Source organism: Astyanax mexicanus, chromosome 18, assembly GCF_023375975.1.
Source record: "Astyanax mexicanus isolate ESR-SI-001 chromosome 18, AstMex3_surface, whole genome shotgun sequence".
Lineage (NCBI taxonomy): Eukaryota > Metazoa > Chordata > Actinopteri > Characiformes > Acestrorhamphidae > Astyanax > Astyanax mexicanus.
This window is the reverse complement of record NC_064425.1, coordinates 24472346-24496463: the sequence shown is the minus strand read 5'-3', so window position 1 is coordinate 24496463 and position 24118 is coordinate 24472346. Positions and strand designations below refer to the sequence as shown.

Sequence of the window (24118 nt, the reverse complement as noted above, 5' to 3'; positions counted from 1 at the left end):
CCGGGTATTGAACCCACAACCTTCAATGGCCGGGTGCTCTAAGTACTGAGCCTCCACTGGCTCAAAGTTTGACATCGCATTGTACTGTATTTTGCATATTCACACACAATGAAACCGGTCAACAAATAGGAGTTGGACAGTACTTTGTGTACGACTGTTTAAATGGCATAAATAGATAGAAGTGCTTATAAACAATATAATACAATTGCTTTTTGGATTCTGAACTCAGGATTGCTGAGTCCCAACTTTCTGAAAATAACTCAGACTCATAGGGGCATTCCAACTGGAATTTCTTACTTAGAGCTTGGAGATTCAGACCCAGCATTAGGATGTTATGCAGTATACATGATGTCATTCACAACAACTCCTGTGTGTAGGATTGTGTATGCTTCACTGTGTGTCTCTCACTTTCTTTTTCTCTCTTTCTTTGTGTTTCTGTCTTTCTTTCTCTGTAGGATGAGGAATGCCTCAGGCCGGGAGATGCCAGTGACATCACTTTTCTGCAGAAGCTGGAAGACACCGTGGGAGGCCATGCTCACTTCTTAACGTCAGTAACACCTCCTTATCACATACACTAAAGGATCCTTTCAGAATCTTCTACAATGCTGATCATACATATATCAGCCATTGACCTTTATCAATTGATATACACTTCTGTTTGTCCTATAGTCATAAGCTGGCTGATGGAAAGACCCGGAAAGTGATGGGCCGAGACGAGTTCAGGCTGCTGCATTATGCAGGAGAAGTCAACTACAATGTGAATGGTGAGGCAGTGTGGGAGAGAAATACTGGAGAGAACTGTAGTAAAGGAGATTTCAATGGCCAAATATATGTTTATATTATCATTACATTGATTATCTTCATCTACAGTGGCATCTGTCAAGGAGTGGGATGTATTAGGCAGCAAGTGAACATTGCTTGTAGGGTTTAGTTCAAATCTGTTTCCCAGACTGATGACTCTTCACAATCAGCATGTTTACTGACCCCTCCATATTCTTTCCCACTCCCAGGCTTTCTGGACAAGAACAATGACCTCCTCTTCAGAAATTTGAAGGAGGTGAGTGTGTGGGACTAGAAAGAAATGTTTCCAAACAATGCAGAAGCGTTTCTGTGCTGCTGTTCTGTTTTTACCAGAGTAGACTGACTTAACCCTGTGGTATCTGATAAGCTCTTGGTGTGTGTTTATATGTCACACAGGTTATGTGCATGTCAGAAAACAAGATTCTCACACAGTGTTTTGACCGGGAAGAGCTAACAGACAAGAAACGACCAGAAACGGTAAGATGCATTCATTCTTAGCATGCCTTCCACTAAGATCACATGACCCAGCAATTTCTTCTTCAAATATATGCTCTTCATAATAAAGGTACATGGTGATCTTTGAGCTATGCCATAGAAAACCTCTAAATCCTGAAAAAAAGATAAAGGTTCCTGTCTGTCTCTTCTTGCACATTAAGATCTCAAACAATTTAGTCAATATATTAAGACATTTTATTCAGTTTTATCTTATGAATTTACATTTGTGTTTTCCATTAATTTTATTTTACCGTGTTTTTGGCCATCCATATTTTCATGCATATTTTCTTAGGTATATATTATACAGTCTTACTTAGATTTTTTTTTTATACTTATTGTTTCATGCCAGAATACAGTATTTTACTTCTGTGTATTACTATATACATGAAAAATAAACTACTCTACACTTTTTATATATAGATTCCAAAATTCTAGATAAAATTTGAGTTTATTATGTTGAATTTCAAAAATTGACATCTTATTTACTGTAATAATTTATGAGAGCATCCTTTGGCGTTTTTTATAGGACATTTGAAGTGGTTCTTGTTTGGCATTACTCAAAGAAGCCTTTTGGCACCTTCATTAGAGCTGAGGCTCAAAACTTGGACATCGTCCATTTTCCCCAGCGCTCTTTGAATGATAAATGGGGAATCGCTGCTAGCCGCCCATGCTGTGAGGAATGACTCTTGGGTGCACTTTTTACTAGTGTGTGTGTTTGTGTAAGTGTGTGTGTGTGTATGTGTGTGTGAAGAGCCCTACCCCCCATGCCCACTTTGCAGAAGGCCATTGGCTGGTAGAGAGTGGGCAGCTGATGCTGTAGAGCTGTTTGTATGCATTGTTGACGCTCAGCCTCTCCCACACTGTCACCGACTGGCCGGACCTGCACACTGGGACGTGTGTTCTCACTCCTCCTTCACTCTGCTCTCCGTTTCTCTCTTTATTCCCTCGGTTTTCTCCGCTCTGCCTAGACGGCTACCCAGTTTAAGACTAGCTTGACCAAGTTGATGGAAATCCTGATGTCCAAGGAACCGTCATACGTGCGCTGCATGAAACCCAACGATGCCAAGCAGGCTGGTGAGTAGCTTGTTGTAGACTGGTGTGAGTTGGGTATTTGTGCCCTCTGGCTCCAAAAGTGGGATGATACTGTGGTTTTCTGTTCTCATTATTGCAGCAGTATATGTGCTGAGGTTGATAGCTGCACAGCTGTGTGATAAAGAAAGGTTAAAATAAAGTTGAAGAAATGAAGACAATGTGGACATAGTGTCCTGCCTTTCTTTAGGGGTTTCTATTCTTTCAGCTGGTGTAATACACTTCTCACTGCTGCTGTCATATTCTGTCAGACTACTGGTCACACTGCAGCCTTTGTCCTGTTCATTGTTTTTTTTTCCCCTCACTTTCTTTCTCTCTCTCTCTCTCTCTCTCTCAATCTCACACTATCTCTCACTCTCTTTCACTCTTTTACTGTTTCTCTCTCTCCTGTATTGTTAGCTAGACTCAATATGTCATTTATATTTTTCTTATACAATTTATACGTTACAAATTACTCTTACAAAAAGTCTCTCATGCTATACTTGTCTCTATACTTTTTCATATATATAAATGTAAAATATATACATTTATTATATATATAAATATATTTTTTTATCTCTATTTATCGTTCCTTCTCTCTTCCCTGTTTTGTTTGATTTATTTTTAATATTTTTTTTCCACATATACAGTTACAAATGACAAATCCTAGTGTCCAGCCACCCTCCACATTTTCTTCATGACCTGTTTCTCATTGCTCACTTGCACACCTACAACGAATGACCACAGCATTACAGGGGATCAATTTTGATGATTTAACAGTGGATATGATCTCAGTTTGGTTGTAAAGTACAGGGATTAATGTTGTTATTGCTTGTATTCTTTATCAGTTTTGTAATAGTCATACAGTATACCTCTCTGCTTAAAGAACACTATGGAAAGAAAGTATAGAAGTATGCAAGTATGGGGGACTATTTGATTATTATTATTTTTTTTTAAGAATGTCACTACTGATAAATTTTGATGATAATTATCACCAGATCACCCTACTCTAGTTGGCATTTAAAAAACGCCATTTTTGCTAGCATCGTAAGCTTTTTGAAACATTCGGCTAAAAGAGGGTGAACGGAGGTGGGATATTCGACAAAAGTTTGTACTCGTTATCATGTTTCACTACAATACACCAATTTCACACCAGATTTCTACTTTTAAATGTTACTTTGTCTGGGTAAACTGATCCTTTTTGCATCTTCTCACCTGTATGCATGCGTCTATTGCTGTGGATGTCAGCCAGCACTGGTTGGTGATAGAGGCAGTGTTAATACTCAGCATAATTTTCATTAAAATCTGTGTGGGTTTGCATCCCATTTCAGGAACAGTTTTGTTTACAGTACAGACAGATACAGTTCATTTACATTTTTGAAACTGGAAAGTCAGGATAGCCACATCAAAGCGATTGATTGATAAATAACACTGTAAATCATAGAAATCTTTAAAGTATGCAAAATACAGTGTAATGTTAGAAGAATCAAAATTAAAAAATTTATCTCCGTGCAGGGCGTTTTGATGAAGTTCTGATCAGGCACCAGGTGAAGTATCTGGGGCTGATGGAGAATCTCCGAGTGAGGAGAGCTGGCTTTGCCTACCGCCGCCGCTACGAGATCTTCCTCCAGAGGTCAGTAGAACTTCTCATTGGACATCTCTTTACTGGAAATCTTTGCCCACTGGTTTCACACTGCAGAGAGAACGTTTTCCTCATTCTCAAACAAAGGACTATGTCAGTGCTTTCAATTCCTCTACTGTACACAAGTGACCTCCAGGGTATTTCAGTGTATCTGGTGATTATTGGGGCATTTCTGTATTTTTGTCACCCATATTATTTATATTATTCTGTCTTTTGGCAGGTATAAGTCTCTATGTCCAGACACCTGGCCCAACTGGGATGGCCGTTTGGTTGATGGAGTTTCCACACTTGTCAAGCATCTTGGCTACAAGCCTGAGGAGTACAAACTTGGCAGGTTGGTATTATATTAGAACAATCTTCATTCTAATTTTAAAATACTATAAAACTGTGTAAATGCATGTTATAATACATGTTCCACATTTTAGGTCCAAAATCTTCATCCGTTTCCCAAAGACCTTGTTTGCAACAGAAGATGCCTTAGAAGTCAGAAAACACAGTCTCGGTATGAACTATTTCTTGGACTAATATTTGTAAAAGGACAAACCATATTAGTAGGTCATAGCAAAATTATTTGTGCAGTACACATTTTATTGAGCCCCTAACATTAACTTTTTACTTTTAACAGCAACCCAACTTCAGTCATCCTGGAAAGGCTACAGTCAGAAATCCAAATACCGCAAACTCAGACACTCAGGTAAGCCCTTAGTAAAACATATTTTTTCATCCTTTTTGACCTTTAATTTCACGAGTGTTTGTAAATTGAGTTGGTTTTGTTTAAAAAGTTAATTGCCCACTATTTTGGTTCTTATTTTGCAGCCATCCTGATCCAGGCCTGGTGGAGAGGTATTCTGGCCCGCAGGAGAGCACAACGCAGGAGACAAGCAGCTGACACCATTCGCAGGTATTTAAAGAAGATGCCGTTTTAGTAATTTGCAACAGATAAAATAGACCAGCAAAAAATATATACAGTACCAGTCAAAAGCTTGGACACACCTTAAATTCACACTTTAAAAATGGGTTTTTTATATTATTTAAACGTTTTCTGCATTGTAGATTAATTCTAAAGTCATCCAAACTATGAATAAAAACAAGAGTTAAACAAACCAGAATATAATTTAGATTCTTTAAAGTAGCACCTCTTGCTTAGATGACAGCTTTGCACATCTTGGCTGGATTTTATCAGTTGTCAAGAGTTAATTACCTAAATTTCTTGCCTCTTAATGTGTTTGAGAGTTGTAAAGAGGTAGAATTGGTATACAGTGAATAGCCCTTTTTGAATAATGTTCTAATCCAAGAACTACTCAGCTTATTAAAGAAAAATAAGTATTTATGAAATAAAAGTCAGTCAATACGAAAAAGTTAAAGAACTTTGAGAGTTACCTTAAGTGCAGTCGCAAAGATGTTATGATAAAACTGGCACTCATCATGACTGCCCTAGGAAAGGAAGAGCAAGAGTTGCCTCTGTTACACAGCATAAGTTCATCAGTTACCGCCTCAGAAACGGCAACTTAACAGCATCCTCAGTGCTCACATAAGAGCCCACCAAAGTTTTTTTTTTTTTTTTATAACACTTTTAAGTTACTTCATGATTCATTATGTGTACCTTCAGAGTCTGGATAACTTAAATTATTAATTTACAATGTTACAAAAAGACAAACATTAAATGAGAATGAGACATGTTCACTTATTGCCAGTAACATTTGGGAATCTGACAGTTGTTTCTTAATTTTTAACTTAAAGATTCACGCAGTGTGCCTAATTCAGGATATACACATTGTGCAATACTATTTTTCTTATGCAATTATTCTTCTCCTAAATATTTTAATACAAATAATGACTGACTGTACTCTTCATGGGGGTTGAAAGTGTCTTTTTGTTTGGCTCTAAAATAATTCCTCTGTTCTAGGTTCATCAAAGGATTCATGTACCGTCACCAGCCCCGCTGTCCTGAGAATGAGTACTTCCTTGACTATGTCCGCTACTCCTTCCTGATGAAGCTGCACAGGAACTTACCTAAAACTGTTCTGGACAAGAGCTGGCCCACACCGCCACCTGCCCTCACTGAGGTACAGCTACAGTTTGCATCATAATTTAGAGTGGAGAGAATATACGATATATATGTCCAAATGTTTTTGAGCCCCCCTTGTTATATGACATATTCAGCTAATGTTAGTAATCTATTGCACACGCACAATGCACTCACACAGCTTATCTAGCCCCTGTAAAGAAGCATTGACAATTAATAGGACTCCAAACAAAAATACATTTAGGCTATTTAATTTATGCAGGGATAAAAACAGTGACAAAATTACTGAAAACCTGCTTATGAAAATAAATAACTTTTTCAGCCTTAGACAAAATGTTTTGTTATCAGCCATAAATCTTAATTTCATTGTATCCCTAGTTTCCATTATTATAGTGGCAGTAAACAAACAATAGACCTATCCAGAATGGATTATTTTCTCAGTGGGAGGTCTGTAAAAATATTTCACTTTTCTTCTCAGTGATAAAACTCTTGTATTTGGACTGCAATAAAGAAAACAGGAGGACTAGTGAGTTTTTTGGCTTTCTCAGTCACGTGACATCTAGTTCAGTAGCTCCTCCATTTCCACTTGCTGAAGTGTTTACATGAATTATGTGACAACGAGTGAACAAAGTGTAATTTCAGTGTGTGGCAGTGGACAAATAGCTATTTTTTTTTAAAAGCGAGGTGACGAAACTCAGAGATGTGCTTCCGTACAGGACTAAAATTACTGGAAGACCACGGAGTTCAGCGAAAAACAGTAGGCAATGCAGCCTGTAATTTTCTCAGAGGATGTCTGAAAAAAAAACATACATGGTTGTTCGGAACAGGAATAAAATCACAGAGGACCCTCCATTAAAGGGAGGATTACCCCAGGAACCCTGAGAAACTAATCCAATCTGAATAGTGCTAATGTCTCAATCTCTTCCTAACAGGCATCAGAGCACCTCCGCAAGCTGTGCATGCAGAACATGGTGTGGAAGTACTGCAAGAACATCAGCCCAGAGTGGAAGCATCAGGTAAAGAATGCATTACAGATTCTGAACTATATATCATTTAGAAATTAGACTGACATGTATTGTATACACAAAATGTTAAATACGAGCACCTTTTGCTCACCTTCTCCTCATTCTAGATGGAGCAAAAGTGTGTGGCCAGTGAAATCTTCAAGGACAAAAAAGACAACTACCCTCAGAGTGTCCCCAAGCTGTTTGTGGGAACAAGGCTGAGTACGTTTTTTCTTCCACTAGCTGGACATTTTTCTGTGCTGTTCTATAATCCTGTTCTTATGTGTGTGTGTATATATATTGGTTTAGATGGAGAGGACATCAATCCCAAAGTGCTTCAGACTCTGGGCAGTGAGAAGATGAAGGTGAGAACTGTACAGCCTGCTTGTTACAGCCCTTACAGCACACAGTACATATGGCCATTTTATTGTAATAATTTTTAAAACATGCACTAATTCTACTGTATTTTATACTATACTGATAAAATTTTCTCCTGCCACATTTTCATGGCACTGATGATATGAAAATAGTAGGTAAAATACATTCAATTGTTGTTTGATGTGTTCTAATTTACAGTATGCTGTCCCAGTCATTAAATATGACCGAAAAGGATACAAAGCTCGTGCTCGGCAGCTTCTGCTTACCAGCAATAGTGTAGTGATAGTGGAGGATGCCAAGTTGAAGCAGCGAATTGATTACAGTGCTCTGAAAGGTGAGCAGCCATGTAGCAATGATGGAGTGATGAATAATGATGAACTAAAAGAGGCTGACTTTGTCAAAATTCCTCTTTAGGGATCTCTGTCAGCTCGCTCAGTGATGGGATGTTTGTCCTCCACGTTCTCTGTGAAGACAATAAGCAGAAGGTGAGAATACATACAGTTGCTAAGGCAATTTATGTGTGTCACAGTCATGCAAAAACTTGTTTGTTCATAATGGCAACTTAAGAGAAGGAAAAAACATTACATTTCAATGGAAGTCATTTAAAATGTTTGGTAACACTTAACAATAAGGGTACATTAATGAACAGTACTTACGACAGAATATCTCAACTCATTAATAATTGACACTAGTTAAGATATTATTAATCAACACATTTTAACTAATGTCTCAATTCATTAGTATTTACAACATTCTTAAGCACTAAAATTTAGTAAGGTTTAATCATGTTTAAACTAGTGTGAATTAATAATTAGTTGGGATGTTACCTGACCATTACATAATGCATATTACTCCTGTAAGTATTGTTGTTTGTGACCCTTACTGTAAAGTGTTGCCAAAAGATATATACAGCTCTGGAAAAAACTTAAGAGACCACTTCAGTTTCTAAATCAGTTTCTCTGATTTTGCTAGTTATAGGTATATGTTTGAGTAAAATGAACATTGTTGTTTTTTTCTATAAACTACAGACAACATTTCTCCCAAATTCCAAATCAAAATATTGTCATTTACAGCATTTATTTGCAGAAAATGAAAAATTGCTAAAATAACAAAAAAGATGCAGAGCTTTCAGAATTAAAATAATGCCAAAAAAAAAAATCATATTCATAAACTTTATGCCACTCCTGGTGCAAAACTTCAAGCAGTTTAGCTTGGTTTGATAGCTTGTGATCATGTATCTTCCTCTTGATAATATTTCAGAGGTTTTCAATTGAATAATATATATATATTTTTAAGTGGTCTCATTTTTTTCCCAGAGCTGTATGCATTATATTTTTTCATTAGTCCATTCATCATGAAATCATGAAATGATTACTGTTGATATAATAAATGAAAACTCTAAAAATATAATAATTAGTTGTGTGTACAGGTCACCAGGTTCAAATATTGACTTATTTACAGATAAAATAATTGAGCTCTTTGAAAGTAGTTGTAATAAAACAGTTTTTTTGTGTGGAGATTTTAATATTGATTTGGGAAGTCAAATCGATTCAAATAATATTAGAACGTTTATTAATACAATGTATAGCTTAAGTCTTTATCCTTTAATAACCAAATCAACAAGAATTACAACCCACAGTGATACAGTTATTGATAATATCTTTACAAATATAAGAAATGAAGAGGTGCTGAGTGGGATTATGATAACTGATATAAGTGATCATTTGCCAGTGTTTACAATTTGTAAAAATAATAAGTTCAGTGAAAAAACAGTTTTAATAAAGAAAAAAATGATAAATACATCAAAAAAAGCTTTGGATAAATTGAAAGATGATTTAAAAAGACAAAACTGGAAGGATGTGTATGTTGATGATGTAAATAGAGCATATGGTGTGTTTATGAATATTTTGGAAACCCTGTATGAAAAAAATTGTATGCAAAAAAATTGTGCTAAGAGAAATGTTGCTGACAAGCCATGGATGAGGAACGGGTTAAGGAATGCCTGTAAAAAAAAGAATTACCTTTATTCATGTTTCTTGAAATTGAGAACAAAAGACGCAGAAGAAAGATATAAAAAGTATAAGAACAAGTTGGTATGGATTATAAGAAAGCATAAGAAGGAATATTATAGTGACTTACTAAACAAAAGTAAGGGTGATATGAAAGCAACATGGGGAGTAATGAATAGTGTTTTGAAAAATCATAAAACACCTTCGGATATTTCACAGTATTTTGTACAAGATGACAAAAGTGTAATAGCAAACGAATTCAATCAATACTATGTAAATGTTGGCTCAAGCCTTGCAGCTAAAATACCAAAAGTAAATAATACAAATCATACAGTCATGGGTTGTGTCAACAGCATTTTTCTTGGTGAAACTGATAAAGAGGAAATACTAAGCATTGTAAAAAATCTCGCGGATAAAAGATCAAAAGATTGGGTTAACATGGATATGATGTTAGTGAAGGATATAATCAGTTGTGTTATTGAGCCGCTTACATATATATGTAATTTATCGTTTTCAACTGGAATATTTCCTGATAATATGAAAATAGCTAAGATAGTTCCTCTTTATAAGAATGGTGACAAATGTGTCTTTAAAAACTATAGACCAATATCTTTGTTGCCACAGTTTTCAAAAATTCTAGAGAAATTATTTGTGAATAGATTAGATAAATTTATTGATAAACAAAATATTTTAAGTAGCAGTCAGTATGGATTTAGAGCAAATAATTCAACATCAATGGCTCTCATTGAATTGATGGAGCAGATAACAACTGCTGTGGATCAAAAACAGTACTGTGTTAGCATCTTTGTTGATCTAAAGAAAGCATTTGACACCATTGACCATAGTATTCTTCTTGAAAAGCTGAATAAATATGGCATTAGAGGGACAGCACAACAGTGGGTAGCTAGCTATCTAGAAAATAGAAAACAATTTGTACAAATAAGTGATGTACGATCTGAACTTTGTAATATTACATGTGGAGTTCCTCAGGGTTCTGTACTTGGTCCAAAGTTAATTATTTTATATGTAAATGACTTGGTAAATGTGTCAGGATTCTTTAAATGTATTCTATTTGCAGATGATACCACTTTTTTTTGTTTAGGTAAAGATATAGAACGAATGTTGGATATTATACAGATAGAATTTGTGAAAATACAAACTTGGTTTCAGCTTAATAAATTATCATTAAACCTGGATAAAACAAACTATATGATATTCAGTAATAGAAAGAAAACTATTGATATTCCATTTAGAGTTGATGGTGTTGAGATTTGTAGAGTCAGTGAGGTGAAGTTTCTGGGTGTCATCATTGATGAAAAGCTGACATGGAAACCACACATAAATCATTTAAAAACTAAAATCGCTAAATCTATTGCATTATTGTACAAAGTAAGGGAGTTATTTAATGATAAAGCTCTGTATATATTGTATAATGCTATAATTGTTCCACACTTAATCTACTGTATTGAAGTCTGGGGAAAAGCGTGTAAAACAATTACAAATTCAATTAAATTTTGTGAAGAGAAAAAGTTGTTATAATCTTAAGGGGATAGAGATGTTTGTAAAACCTAAATTTCGAACTAGTCTGAAGGAGCGGTGTACTGTAATTCAAGGAATAAGATTATGGAATAATTTGGAGAGTGATGTTAAAAATGCTAGATCAATGTATGTGTTTAAAAAAATGATAAAAGCTGGTCTGTATAAAAAAAAAATGAAATAGTATAATGTGTAACTATATAAATTGTTTGAGAAGGATTGATGTTTTTTGTCTATATATTTTTTTTTTGTTTGTTTGTTTGTTTTTGTTTTTTTTTGTTTTTTTCCAAAAATGTACTATTGTTCTTAAATATTTTTGGGATAAAAGGGGCAGATATTATAAGATTTTTTTCTTCTTTCTGCTGCCTTTCATTTTATTTGTGATTTGTATATTTCTCTTTTTCTGTAAAATTGTATTTTGTTTATAATGAAATGAATAAAAATCTTAAATGTAAAAATGTAAAAAAAAAAAAATCATGAAATGAAACAACATAAAGAACAACTGCCAGATTATGTTATAATATATAAAGAGAGCGAGGGAGATTGTGTATTCATCTATTTTAATTTATATCTTATAAATTATTTTAATTTTAATTTAAAATCTATTTTAATTTATATCTTATTTTTAGGGTGATGTAGTGCTTCAGAGCGATCATGTGATCGAGACCTTAACTAAAGCTGCAATCTGTGCCGAGAAGATCAACAACATCAACATCAACCAGGGAAGGTGAGTCTCATCAACAGTTTTCTGATATCTGTGTTGTAGTTGTTGTAGTGTATATTCATATGTATCCTGAATTTATTTCAATAGTTAGTTAAATGTTTGAACTCTTAGTTGCTCTAAAAGTGCCACATTCTTGTTTCTGGACAGCATAACGTTCACAGTGGGACAAGGAAAAGAAGGGATTATTGACTTCATATCTGGCTCTGAGCTGCTGATTGCCAAGGCTAAGAATGGGCACCTTTCTGTGGTAAGGAGCAATACAGATCTTCTCATTTAAAAATTCTTTAATATTGTATGTTAATGCACTAAAGCTATATACTGTAAGTATTATGTCTTTGTGTCAAAATATTGCATACCTTTAATGCATTTAAATAGTAAAAGTATACATAAGGGAAAAACAAAAAGCACACAAGCAAGCGTTTTATAAAAATATATATTTATTTACTTACTATATTGTTTATTAATTGCAGACTGCCCCTCGCCTCAACTCAAGATGATCGACTCTTTATGACCAATCACTTCCAGCATCCTTAACGGATGTCCTTCCAGATACACTCTCCATCACACCAATCAAGCAACTGCAGGCGGAGCCTTGCTCTGTCAGTAAAAGACGCCAGCCAGCTGCACCAAAGGCTTAGCTTTCAGTAGGGAAAGTCCTGCTAACTAATTGATATTTATGTTTATATGTTTCGGGGAGTTTAATACTGTTATATGAATATGATGATTTTATATTTTGAAGCCAAGGAATAACAATAATATGCAGGTGCACAGTTCTGTACTCTGTCTTTATCTTGCTTATTTTGGGGAACAGTAGTTAAGATATTTGCGAAGTCTCAGCCTTGTTGACAAGGAAATCAGGGTTAGCAGTAAGTAGATTTAGACCGTTTAGATTTCATTTACCTTTCCCTAGTACACTTTATTCCTTATAAACACACACAGAAACTGTATTCTTTACTTATATAGTGAGAGGATATTTGAAAGTTATTAGTGGCTTGCTTAGAGAGGGAGACACAGGTTAAAGTCTATACCTACGGGTGAACCTGGCTGTACCAAATCGTTCAGCAAATACCAGCCTGTTCATTCTTACTAGTATAGTGAGGAAAATGGAGAAGAAAGTGGAGGTGTTTTGTTGGGAGTGTATGCCAAGCATATTTGCGGAAATTAAAAGAGTGGTGGGTCCCTGTCCCATTGTAAGAGAAACACTATTTAAAAAATAAAGGGGTTCTTAAATCGATGCCATTGAATAACTTAAAAAAAATGGTTATTTACCAGTCTACCTTTTTATGCTCCATGATAGTTATTACATCTTAAGGATTACTAAACAGTAACTACAAACAAAGTAACGTAAATTGGCCGATTTTTTTCTTAAGTGATAACTGTGGTTTAAAAAAAAAAAACAAGAACCACCAGTGGATCTGTGGAGTGGAATGGAACAGCATCGTGCAAAGAACCAATTAAGTCAGTAAGTTAGGAGCCCATGCCATGATGGTAAATTAATATTAGACTCATATGTGGACATGTAGTATTTAAGAAGAAAATGTTAGAGAATAAATAACCCAAAATTTCAGTAGGCTGGTTTTCACCATTTTTACATTTTCACTCCACATTAGTGCCTTTATCCTGTTTATCCAAATAAAAGTTTTGATTGTCAGACATTTATTTAATAGGTAAAAATAATAGTAGGCAACAGGTTCTGCCTATTGAAAGAGCATCCTTTATGTACAGTAATAAATACCTAAGTCTCAGTTCAAATGCACTGCATACATATACCACCTCTATTAATGTCACAGCTTTCTAGGGGTAAAAAATGACAAAACATTCTTTGTATGACTTATGTTTTTCTCTGAGACAGGTTTGTGTTCTGTATGTAGATATTGATATTGTAAGTGCTACTTTACAATAACTGTGCATCAACCAAATAAAGAAGCCACTTCAGGAACAAAAGTGCAGACTGGCACACAATGGAAATGCTTTTCTTAGGAAATCAGGCTTACTTGTACTGTGTTTACAGTATAATTGTTGCTCTTGAGTTTCCTATAAAATACAGATTGTAGAAGGGCCTGTTATAGAAAGTTAAGCAAGTGCCTAAAAGGGTAACTCTCATATGCAGAGGATAGGCTTTAAATATGACACTAGTAGAACTGTAAAAAAAAAAAAGTATAAGTGCCACTTGTAATGTAGAACAAAATATATAAATATATATATTTTATGGTTATAAAAGGTTCCCAGTGCTGTCCTTTTAAAAAGCTTTGATTAATATTTTCTTACTGCTTTTCTTACTTAGAAAAGCCAAGCACCTATAAACAAGCCTAATTAAAACTTTATGATGTTTGTTTTATACACTTTGTGTAAATTAAAAATTAAAACTGAAAAGAAAATGTTATTCAGAAGCAAACTGACAATGTACCTGAGCATAATAAAGCTGATTTCATAATAAAGACAAAGTGTTTGCTTTGTATTTGTACAGTTTGTCAAAGTAAATGTTTCATTTGATTGTGGCAATGTTAGTTGACCAGTTAGCCATGCAACTAAAAAACAAAATATGCTGGACAAGCTTAATATATATTTTTTTATTTCAGCATGGTAGCCATGCTAATAAATCAAATATTCCATCATTTTCAAATAAAGACGTAAGTTACCTCATGGTGGTCATCTGTCATTTTTGCATAAGCCCACTGACCATCACTTTATACTAGTTATATGTATGTATGGTTTTCTAGGTCAAATTAGTCTGGTGAGTTAATAAAAAGCACACACACACGAGTGTTGTGCTCGTCTGTTGTGTGGGGTTTCCCGCATTAATCACCGGGTATGAGATTAAACTGCAGTTTTTTAGAAGTAAACTACAGGGGAAGTGTGTGTGGGGTTGAGGGCGGCGACACGTTCCCGCCACCAGCAACAACAGAGGCAAGCAGGCTGCCCAGGGTTGCCAGATAATTGGTAGAGCTAAAAGTGCTGTGTTGGTTAGACTTGGAGAACAATGAGGCTACATTCACATTACCAGGCTGAAGTGACTCAAATCTGATTTTTTGCTCAATCTGATTTTTTTTCATGGCTGTATAAGTGTGCCGAAATTGATTTTGTTTTTTTATCAGATTTGAGTTTCTTCATATTACACACAGATACAGGTCACATACATTTGTGAATGTGAACCGCCAAAAGAGCCTAATCCGATCTGAGCAAAAAATTGGATTTGAGCACTGTGATTTAAGCAATGTGAACGAAGCCTTAGGCTGGTTAGTCAATTCTTTGCCATAATTTTATGTTTTGACGCACTTAATTACAAGTTTTCTTAATAAAGCATTTGAAGTTAATAAATAACAAATTGTAGATATTAGCTGTTCATTTTAGGTCATTTTTTAGGATCACATAGTCCCCAAATTAAATACAATTTCTTAAAGGTGCCCTTCCGCTAAAATATACTTTTTCTTGTTCTTGCAATCCAATAGGTCTCTCTGAGATGTATATGCATGCTGCACATGAAACTGGTCCTCAACCTCCATTGTCTGCAGTAGTTAGTGAAAGAAAATATTCAGGAAAACGAGTCGATCAGGAAACGCACAATGTCTGTCATCCCATGAAATTCATGGCCTTGCCCACCTTGACTCGCGATCGCCCACAGGCAGACCGCCAGTCTCGTCAGACAGGAGCTAACAGTGCTAGGAACAGCATGGCAGTTTGTTCCTGTGTTATTTGTGCGAATAACACATCAGTGTTATTTGTTTGCCCAGTAATTCAGAGCTAAGGAACAAATTGTTAGAATGTGTCTCTGTAACACCACCAGCGAAGTTCAATTGAGATAAGAATGTGTATTTTTAGAACAGTTCTGTTTACACTAGTTAAAAGAAAAAACTCCACCTGGTGTTTTGTTCCAACTGCCCTGGCGGCCCTCCTGCAGCTCAGCCAACAAAACCCGGGGGTGGATTTTTACTTTCTGGACCTGGACTACCCACCTCCCTGTGTTTACATAGGTTTACATAGGATTAGGTCTGTGGCTGAACTGCACTAAGCAGGGCATTACACTTGTTGAAAAGTAACATGACATTAAAAAAATGTTATTAGTGTAAAAATGTCTTCATTTTAAAATTATAATATTCATGAGCAAGAGCCAAAATCCTATTGTTTATTTGTGATATCTGTAATATAAGTGCTATCTGGCAACCCGGGTTGCCCAATCAGTGGTCAGGTGACTGGCTGCTCCGAAAATCAGCGGAGTGTTTTGAGTTCTGAGTGAGAAGAAGTTTATCTACACGGGAGACGGAGCGGACAAGTGGGATATTTGTGGAGTTTATCGGTGTTTTGGAGCTGTTATACGGAGTTGTTCAGTGCTGGACTTTAACTGAGCGCTGTTCGGGGCTCTTACTGGATGTTTTATAGTTATAAAGGCTGGCGGTTTGCGGAGAGAGAAAGAGACAGAGCGAGGTTTCGGTTTTAAAGAGCCGGAGTGAAGCGGTGGGACACGGTCTGTTTACCAGCGAAAACTCTGACTTTAAAACCGGACTGGAGGAAATTTGTGATCGATAAGTACACCATAAACAGGACATGTACCGTAGACAATTCTAAAAACATTAGAGAAAGATTTTTAGTGGTTTAAAAGGAGTTTAAAGTGTCTTTGAGCGTGGTGTGGTCTATCACTGAGAGGAACCTAGGTTAGGTTAGCAAGGTTAGCTAACTAAACCAGGCTTTAAGGCATTTAAATGGTTATTGGAGCTGTCATGGCTTCACTACAAAACTTATTTTAAAATTTTAATATAGTGCATATTGTATCAGATTACTGGTGCTTGTGTCTACATTTTAAGGATAAAACTAGATAAACCTGTAAATTATAATAATTCCATAACAAAAAACAACAGTGAAGTTATTTTTGGTGATGTGGTTTTATATTTGAATCAGTTTAACCAGGTAAAGTCTAAATTAGATTTGGTTCAGTGTTAACCAAATAACCTACCTTTACTACAAAAGGTAAGCTAATATTGTAACTTAATATAATTTATCTAAACAGTTCAGAGTATATAGTTAGCCAAATTAATGGAACCAACAGCCTTTGTTTATACAGCTGTGGAAAAAAATTAAGAGATCACTCCAGTTTCTAAATCAGTTTCTCTGAGTTTGCTATTTATTTATTATTAATAGGTATTATTTAGAGCATTTATTTGCAGAAAATGAGAAATGGCTGAAGTAACAAAAAACGATGCCAAGCTTTCAGACCTTAAATAATGTAAAGAAAACATCATATTCATACAATTTTAAGAGTTCAGAAATCAATATTTGGTCGAATAATCCTGGTTTTAATCACAGTTTTTATGCATCTTGGCATGTTCTCCACCAGTCTTACACACTGCTTTTGGATAACCTTATGCCACTCCTGGTGCAAAAATTCAAGCAGTTTAGCTTGGTGTGATGGCTTGTGATCATCCATCTCCCTCTTGATTATATTCCAGAGGTGTTCAATTTGGTAAAATCAAAGAAACTCATAATTTTTTAAGTGGTCTCTAATTTTTTTCCTTGAGCTAAATATAGGCGATATAGGGGTATAAAGTACTAGAGACAGACTTGAGTAAAAGCACATGTGCTCTATCAAAAAACTGAATTGAGTAGAAGTGCTTCTTTAGGCACCAAACTTAAGTGAAAGTACTAATATATTTAAAGTTTCTAAGCCTTTTCTAAAATATGCTGTTCTGAAAGTAAAAGTACAGTACTGTGTTCTGTAGTAATTACAAAAAGCAGTGAAAAAAAGAGCAAAAGGCAGAACGGGAGCAGAGTGGTTGTCTTATGAGGTCATCATGATCTCTTAATTCACTCAATGGTGAGCAGCTTCATCAAGCCTGTTGACAGTGCAGAGCATCTATCGCTCTGGCAGTAATAATGTGAGTTTGGAATAATTTAACAAGTAACGATGTCACAAATAAAAAAAAAATCACCGGAGTAAAATTATAAAACTTACAAAAAATATGTAGTGGAGTAAAAGTGGAAGTATGAGAAAAAAAGAATACTGTAATAGATACAGATGTAGCATTGTACTATACCTGAGTACAGTAGGGAAGTAGCTCTACTTCTTTACTATACATCTCTGGTTATTGAGTTTTGTACCTAGTAGAAACAACTCGTCAGTAGTTTCAGGCTAGGTTACACAAAAGATAGTAGCCTCCAGCGACTGGACCTGTCACCTGTTTACAGTAAATTTCCCTGATGGCTTTGGGACCATGCAGTCTAGATCTACAAAAACGGCGTGTGGAGCTTGTGAGGGACTGGAGCAAACACATAAGCTCCCTTCTGGACCTCCTCTTCAATATGGGAACAGTGACCGAGGAGGACCTCAGCCTTATAAGAGGTGGGGGACATACAGGGGAGCTGGACTGCATGAGGACGCTTCTGGATGTTCTACAAGGCAGAGGAGAGGAGGCATGCCGTGCCTTCCAGTTTGTGTTGTCCAACTTCAAGACTTCGACTGCCAGTGAAACTGGAAAAGCCAAGCTCTTCCCGCAGAACACACATAACATGCAGAAAGTACTTAAGGAAGGTCTCCAGAAACACAAGGACATCCTAGCTAAGCACCATGGTCCAGTATTATCCAGCTACCTCAGCTCTGCTAGACAAACCTCCAGATCTGCTGAGGTGGACACTTTCACAGACATCACTTTCTGTAGGCAGGTGGGATACCCAGTGCCACTGCAGTACCAACACGAGGCAACTGTGGTCGGGGATTCTTTCAGAGCAAGCAGAGATGAAGCTAAAAGAAGGGGTCAGACCTGTGCTTTTAGAGAATTGTACCAGAGTCTGCTTTGTGTCTCAGAGGATGGCGTGGCACTGCTTTCAGGGGTCGCTGGAAGCGGCAAAACTACAGTGATTAAGCGTCTAGTTCAACAGTGGGCTGCAGATGTAGATGCACAAAAAATCGTCCTGTCCATGTCTTTCCGTGAACTAAGCTTGATTACTGAGCCCCAGAGCCTGCAAGGACTTCTGTCGGATCATTATAGCCATTTAAAACCTGTCCTACCAGAGTTATTGACTTCAACCCAGGGCCAGGTTGTGCTTATCCTGGATGGGCTTGATGAGTTCTGTTTCCCTTTGGACTTTGAACGCACCCCTAAATGCTCAGACCCTGAGCGGGAACTGTCTGTGGGTGCTCTGGTAGTGAACCTGATAAAGGGCAACCTCTTGCCTGGCACTTCAATTCTCCTCACTTCCCGTCCCCATGCTGTTGCCAAAGTACCCCAGCTGCTGGTCAGGCAGTTCTACAGTGTGTTAGGGTTTTCCCCAGCTCAACAGAAGCAGTACTTTGAGCAGAACTGCAGCTCCAGCCAAGCTGCAGCTACAGTGTGGAGTTTTGTGTCCTCCCACAAACCAATTCAGCTTATGTGCCACATCCCTGCCTTCTGCTGGATTGTCTCCACGGCTTTGCACGAAGGCACTTCTTGCCTCTTTTTTGACACTGTACAGACGGGTGCTGCATCACAAGAAAATGGAAGTGACAGCACTAAGGAAGTAAGTGGTGCTGAATGCTCTGATCAGTCCTCATCTGATCCTAATGCATTGTTGGCAAATGGTCCGGCTGCTCAGAGTGTCTGCAGGCCAACCACTGTCACTGAGATCTACTGCTGCTTCCTTAAATCCATCGTGGTCTTCCATGTGGGTGGATGCATGGAGGGCATGCACCTCAACAGGCTTCAGGATGCCCCTCGTGTCTTAAGGGAGAACAAAGGCATGCTCAGGTGTCTCGGCGCCTTGGCCTTCAGAGGCCTGCTGGAGAGGCGATTTGTCTTTGACCTCTCGGACCTAAGCTCGTTCTCACTGGACAGCTGTGAGCTAACACAAGCGTTCACAGTGGAAGTCCTTAAAGAGGACAAAGCTTCTCTCACTTACGAGAAGAGCTTCCATTTCATTCACACCAGTGTGCAGGAGTTCCTAGCTGCACTTTATTATGTGCTGGAATCATTCTCAGGGTCGGATCCATTCTCAGGACTTAAGCCAGCAGTGCCAGCATTGCACAAGCATCTGATGTCTTTTGTTAACAAGCTGCGACGGCCAAAACGAGTCTTACACAAAAGAGTCAAGAAAGCTTTCCGTTGTGGAGAGAGTCATCAGTCTGGACACATGGACCTCTTCTGCAGGTAAAGTACATTTTGTTTGTATTTCCTAAACAATAGAGTTGTAATTATTCTCTCATCAATTGCTTGATTTATTCGATTAAGAAATTGATAACTATTATGTCCAATTATAATTTTTAACACCTAGAAGTTTTATATATCAAACTCCTGATTTTCTGCATTTTTTCACAGATACATTAATGTGTACTATTTAATTAGAATGGGTGTTTTTTGTAACTTGGGATGCTCCATGAGGAAAAATGCAGATTCATTTTCCAAACTAATTAATATTTTTGTTAATACATATACAAAACTTTAACATTGGTTCCAATATCTTTTTTTAGTACACTTTTATTGACAGAATTTTACAATCAATTATGTGCATTTTAATCACAATAGAAGAACCATTTTTCAGAAATACAATAGTGGTGCACTTGCTAAGTGCCAATCCGTCAGAAGAGGATGCCAACTACCCTTTCATTAACGAAAGCCATAAAACCACAATGAAGATTTAAACAATAGATGACCCCAAAGAAAGGAAGTGTATAAAAACCACGATTGCCTATTGTGTCAGTATGTGCTTAACTAGAAAAAAAGTGAAAAAACAAAACCTGACTACTCTAAATTTCCCTGTCCTATAAATTAATACATGGGGGGGGGGTGTCCACCATTTGGCTTAGGAAACTATACAAAGCTTGAACAAAGGCCTGAGTGATATGAAACAGTTCAAATCAACATCCAGCATGCAGCTGAAGTGTGCTGCATTAGAAAATGCTGTTTCAACACCAGCAGATGATGTGGCTCCCCAAACCGTTATAAATTGTGGAAACTACACACTATGACCTTGATTTCTAAATTAAATACAAATCTTCTAAATACAAACCTGATGGTTAGTGATGGTTGCCAGGTCATCTGCTGGGGTACAAAGTCAGCGCAGTAGTCCACCAGGAAATTTTAGAGCATTTTGTGCTTCTCTCTGCTGACAAACTGTATGGAGATGCAGATTTTTTTAGTGTTGTTTGAAATGAATCTTAATAAATTTATTCTCACATTTTATTATTTTCTTTATTTTGTACACAGGTTCGTGTCTGGCCTTTTCGTCCCTAAGACCCGCTTCATCTTGGATGGTCTTTTCTCTGGCGAGCACAGGCCTCGACTGGCCTCGTGCATGAATTTGCCCTCTGTGACCCCTCCATTCGTTGTGAAGTTGCTACGTTCACAGCTTCACAGCTCCAGCCTCAGCCCAGAGAGGCAGCTGAACATATGCCACTGCCTTTACGAGGCTCAAGACTCCGAGCTGTCCCTGCATCTCCAGCACTGGCTGACTGTTCTTTCCCAGCAGACATCAGGACAGTGTGCTTTACTGAACAGAGACTGGAGTGAGCTGGCTTTTCTGCTGCAGCTCTGCCCAGATCTGCAGCAGCTGAAACTGGATGCTCAGGAGCTGGATGCTGTAGGACTACGCAGACTGCTGCCTGTTCTTCCCCTCTTCTCCACTCTCAGGTGACTTCACAGAGAATTCATTAGTCAGTGAACAGACAGTGCTCTGAATGTCTGACTGGAACATTGAATATTAATTATTAAGTGTTCAACTTTTTCCCCCAAAGTCTTGCACAGAATCCTCTTGGTCCAGAGGGAGCAGAGGTGCTATCTTTGGCACTGCGCAGTCCAGATTGTCAAATTGAGCATCTGTGGTGAGATGTCATATTGTGTGTATTTTAAAAGAAATGTTGTTTTACTGTAGAATGTTTAAGCATTTTAGCAGTATATTTGCCGAATCTATTCAATACCATGTCTACTTAAAAGACTTTGACATTGTAAAAAAATGCTTTGTTTACAGCTGGACTCTTTGTTGATTTTTTAATTTTTTTTGTGGTTGGCAGGGTGGTATCAACAGACCTGGGCTGTGAGGGATTCAGAAACTTGGCAGAGGGACTTAAAGACAATCGAACAGTGTTTGATCTCCGGTAGGCAAAGGAATTTCTCTATTTATTGTCTCAAACATCTCTTTATTCAAATTGTCATCATACAGTTAAGTTATTTGTGGCTCAACACACTTTCTTTGCTAGGATGGCAATAAATCATATTGGTGACACTGGAGCTGCCTGCCTTGCTGAACTATTGAAGACTAATCGCACTCTGAGAGATATCAGGTAGGAAATGTAGTCCTAACATTTTAAACACTGTGCAGTCCCCTTCTCTTGTGTGAAATAAACAGCAGTTATTGTTATAATGTGTTTTATCAGTTGATGAATACATCCCATGATTTAGGTGTTTTTGTACTTTTTTTTAGACTCAGAGATAATTTAGTGACTGACAGCGGGGCAGAACTTCTGATGGAAGCCCTAACGGAGAACACCACCTTAGAATACCTCTGGTAAGTGTAAAGAACGACGGTTAGGAGATTGTTTAACACAATGGTGAGGAGCTCTGGTCCTGGAGAGTGACGTTTCTACACTGTTTACTGACTTTTGTGCTTAAACACGCTGGGTCCTACTCAACGGTTTTAGCTGGAATGTTGGAGCAGGCTAATCAGTAAACTGCAGCACTTACCACCTGTTGTGTAAGAGATTGGAAGGAATTAAAAGGAATTTAATTAAATGCAACTTTATTGCCCTGTTTGTACAAGATTATTGTTTCACTTAATCACAGCTTCACAATGTGAACAGAATGCACAATATTATTATATACTTTAATAATATAATATACATTACTGTAAATTATTGTTTTTATCTGCATTTCTAGACCAATATTTCGGTAAGAAGTTATTACTTTAATGAAAATGTATTATTGCACTATACATTTGTGATATTTTAATTTATTGTTTGTCTAATGTTAGTTGCTTGCTTTTAAGATAAAGTAAGTCTTTTTGCAGATCATGCCAAAAGTCATAGAAAAGCAATATGTAGTGTTACCTTTAGGGACAGATTCAAAATGTCCACAGCTGTATAAGTTGTGAGGTGTTATCTTGTGAATGGTGTTAATCACTGGCCAGCAGGCTCAAAGTAAGGCAGCAGGTTGGTCAAACTGAATGTGTTTTTATGCTTTAAATATTACATGCACAATTAAGTGATATTATTATTATTATTATTATTATTATATATTGCTGTTTTAAGTAAATAAATGAAAAGTTACAGAATACAGTGTGCCAACTGTTATCAGTTACTTTTTCTTTAATGCAACCAGTTTGCTCATGTTTTTTGTTATATATTTTATTTTTTACTTTAGTCTATTGCAATTTAAACAGATATTTATTTATTTATTTATTTTTGTGTTTGTTTCAGGCTGTTTGACAACAAGCTTTCCAAGGAGTGTGTTCAGAAGCTGAAAGAATTTTCAAAGAGCAGATCCACACTTGACATTAAAGTCTGTTTCTGAATCGCACCCAGGAACACATTTCATATGTGGGACTAGTATTAGTAATATTACTGAGACATGCTTTTCTTGTATTATGTGTGGGTCATAAATTGGTGAGAGGGCATATGTGCAACTAATAATGGATTTTATGTTACGTTTTTCTTCCTTTTACAAAGAGGCACATTACGGTTTAAACAAAAAAAATATTTTTATGTAAATTAAAGATTTTATTCTTTTATGAATTGAATATGTAGCCATAAGACCAAGTTATTATGAAATCACCATTGTTTTAAATGGAAGAATATGCAGGGGTCTCAATAGGGCTAGATAACCAAACTGTTCATGCACATTCTTGGTATTCTGAGGCTTTGAACAATGTCTGCATCAATTCATCTGCATCACATGCAGGGGAGAGAAGGGAAAAGTAAATACTGATTTTTTAATGTGCTGTCATGTGATTTTAAGATTTACTATGGGGAAATAACTGACCTTTCTTATATGTTGCTTTTCACCCCACCATTCCTTTCAGCCAACCAAATCAAAACTTTTGGCTACTGTGGACAAGGCTACATTTCTACTGGGAATTCTCAGTATTCATTTTTTAGATTGTAATACCTTATACATTATCTTCTGTGGTCTAACTGTCACAGTGAAACTGTGATTTAAATCTATTTATTTTCAGATTATACTTTTGTAATGTTTATATACAATAAAGTGTTGTATGTTTTCAGTTTTTACTTGATGTTTTTGTGGGTTATATGACACAAATTATTTTGAATCATTTTTGCATGTTAATTTCTCAACCATTAATTTACCTTAAGTAGAATTTTGCCTTACTTACTACATTACATATACAGCTCCTGGAATTTGTCCTTAGGACTTTCTGCTACCATCACAAGATTCATTCAACAATAATTCTATAATCTGCTTTCCAAATTCTAGGCTGCAGTTGAAGTAGGACAGGTCCTCGTTAGGAGCAGTCTAACGAGTC

The 24118-nt window shown here is 36.6% G+C and overlaps 2 protein-coding genes across 4 annotated transcripts in view; both read left to right on the top strand.

Annotated features, from left to right (window-relative positions):
* The window catches only part of myo1cb (myosin Ic, paralog b), a 69375-nt gene extending 56914 nt beyond the window's left edge, over window positions 1-12461 (top strand). For all 3 annotated transcript variants that reach the window (XM_007260885.4, XM_007260887.4, XM_007260886.4), the window contains exons 14-32: window positions 456-547; window positions 670-764; window positions 1011-1057; window positions 1198-1278; window positions 2265-2370; window positions 3880-3997; window positions 4227-4340; window positions 4432-4508; window positions 4632-4700; window positions 4823-4907; window positions 5913-6072; window positions 6965-7048; window positions 7165-7258; window positions 7346-7401; window positions 7613-7748; window positions 7829-7899; window positions 11589-11686; window positions 11831-11930; window positions 12154-12461. In XM_007260885.4, the coding sequence (XP_007260947.3) occupies window positions 456-547; window positions 670-764; window positions 1011-1057; window positions 1198-1278; window positions 2265-2370; window positions 3880-3997; window positions 4227-4340; window positions 4432-4508; window positions 4632-4700; window positions 4823-4907; window positions 5913-6072; window positions 6965-7048; window positions 7165-7258; window positions 7346-7401; window positions 7613-7748; window positions 7829-7899; window positions 11589-11686; window positions 11831-11930; window positions 12154-12180 (1710 nt within the window). In that variant the 3' untranslated portion in view covers window positions 12181-12461. The remainder of the gene's footprint in view (window positions 1-455; window positions 548-669; window positions 765-1010; window positions 1058-1197; window positions 1279-2264; window positions 2371-3879; window positions 3998-4226; window positions 4341-4431; window positions 4509-4631; window positions 4701-4822; window positions 4908-5912; window positions 6073-6964; window positions 7049-7164; window positions 7259-7345; window positions 7402-7612; window positions 7749-7828; window positions 7900-11588; window positions 11687-11830; window positions 11931-12153) is intronic.
* Window positions 12462-15842: 3381 nt separating this feature from the next.
* si:dkey-118k5.3 (NLR family CARD domain-containing protein 3) lies at window positions 15843-23864 on the top strand. The gene is made up of 7 exons (XM_007260889.4): window positions 15843-19794; window positions 20851-21273; window positions 21378-21464; window positions 21654-21737; window positions 21840-21923; window positions 22064-22147; window positions 23055-23864. The coding sequence occupies exons 1-7, from the start codon at window positions 17873-17875 to the stop codon at window positions 23146-23148; spliced, it is 2778 nt and encodes a 925-aa protein (XP_007260951.3). The 5' UTR covers window positions 15843-17872; the 3' UTR covers window positions 23149-23864.
* The last annotated feature ends 254 nt before the right edge of the window (window positions 23865-24118 follow it).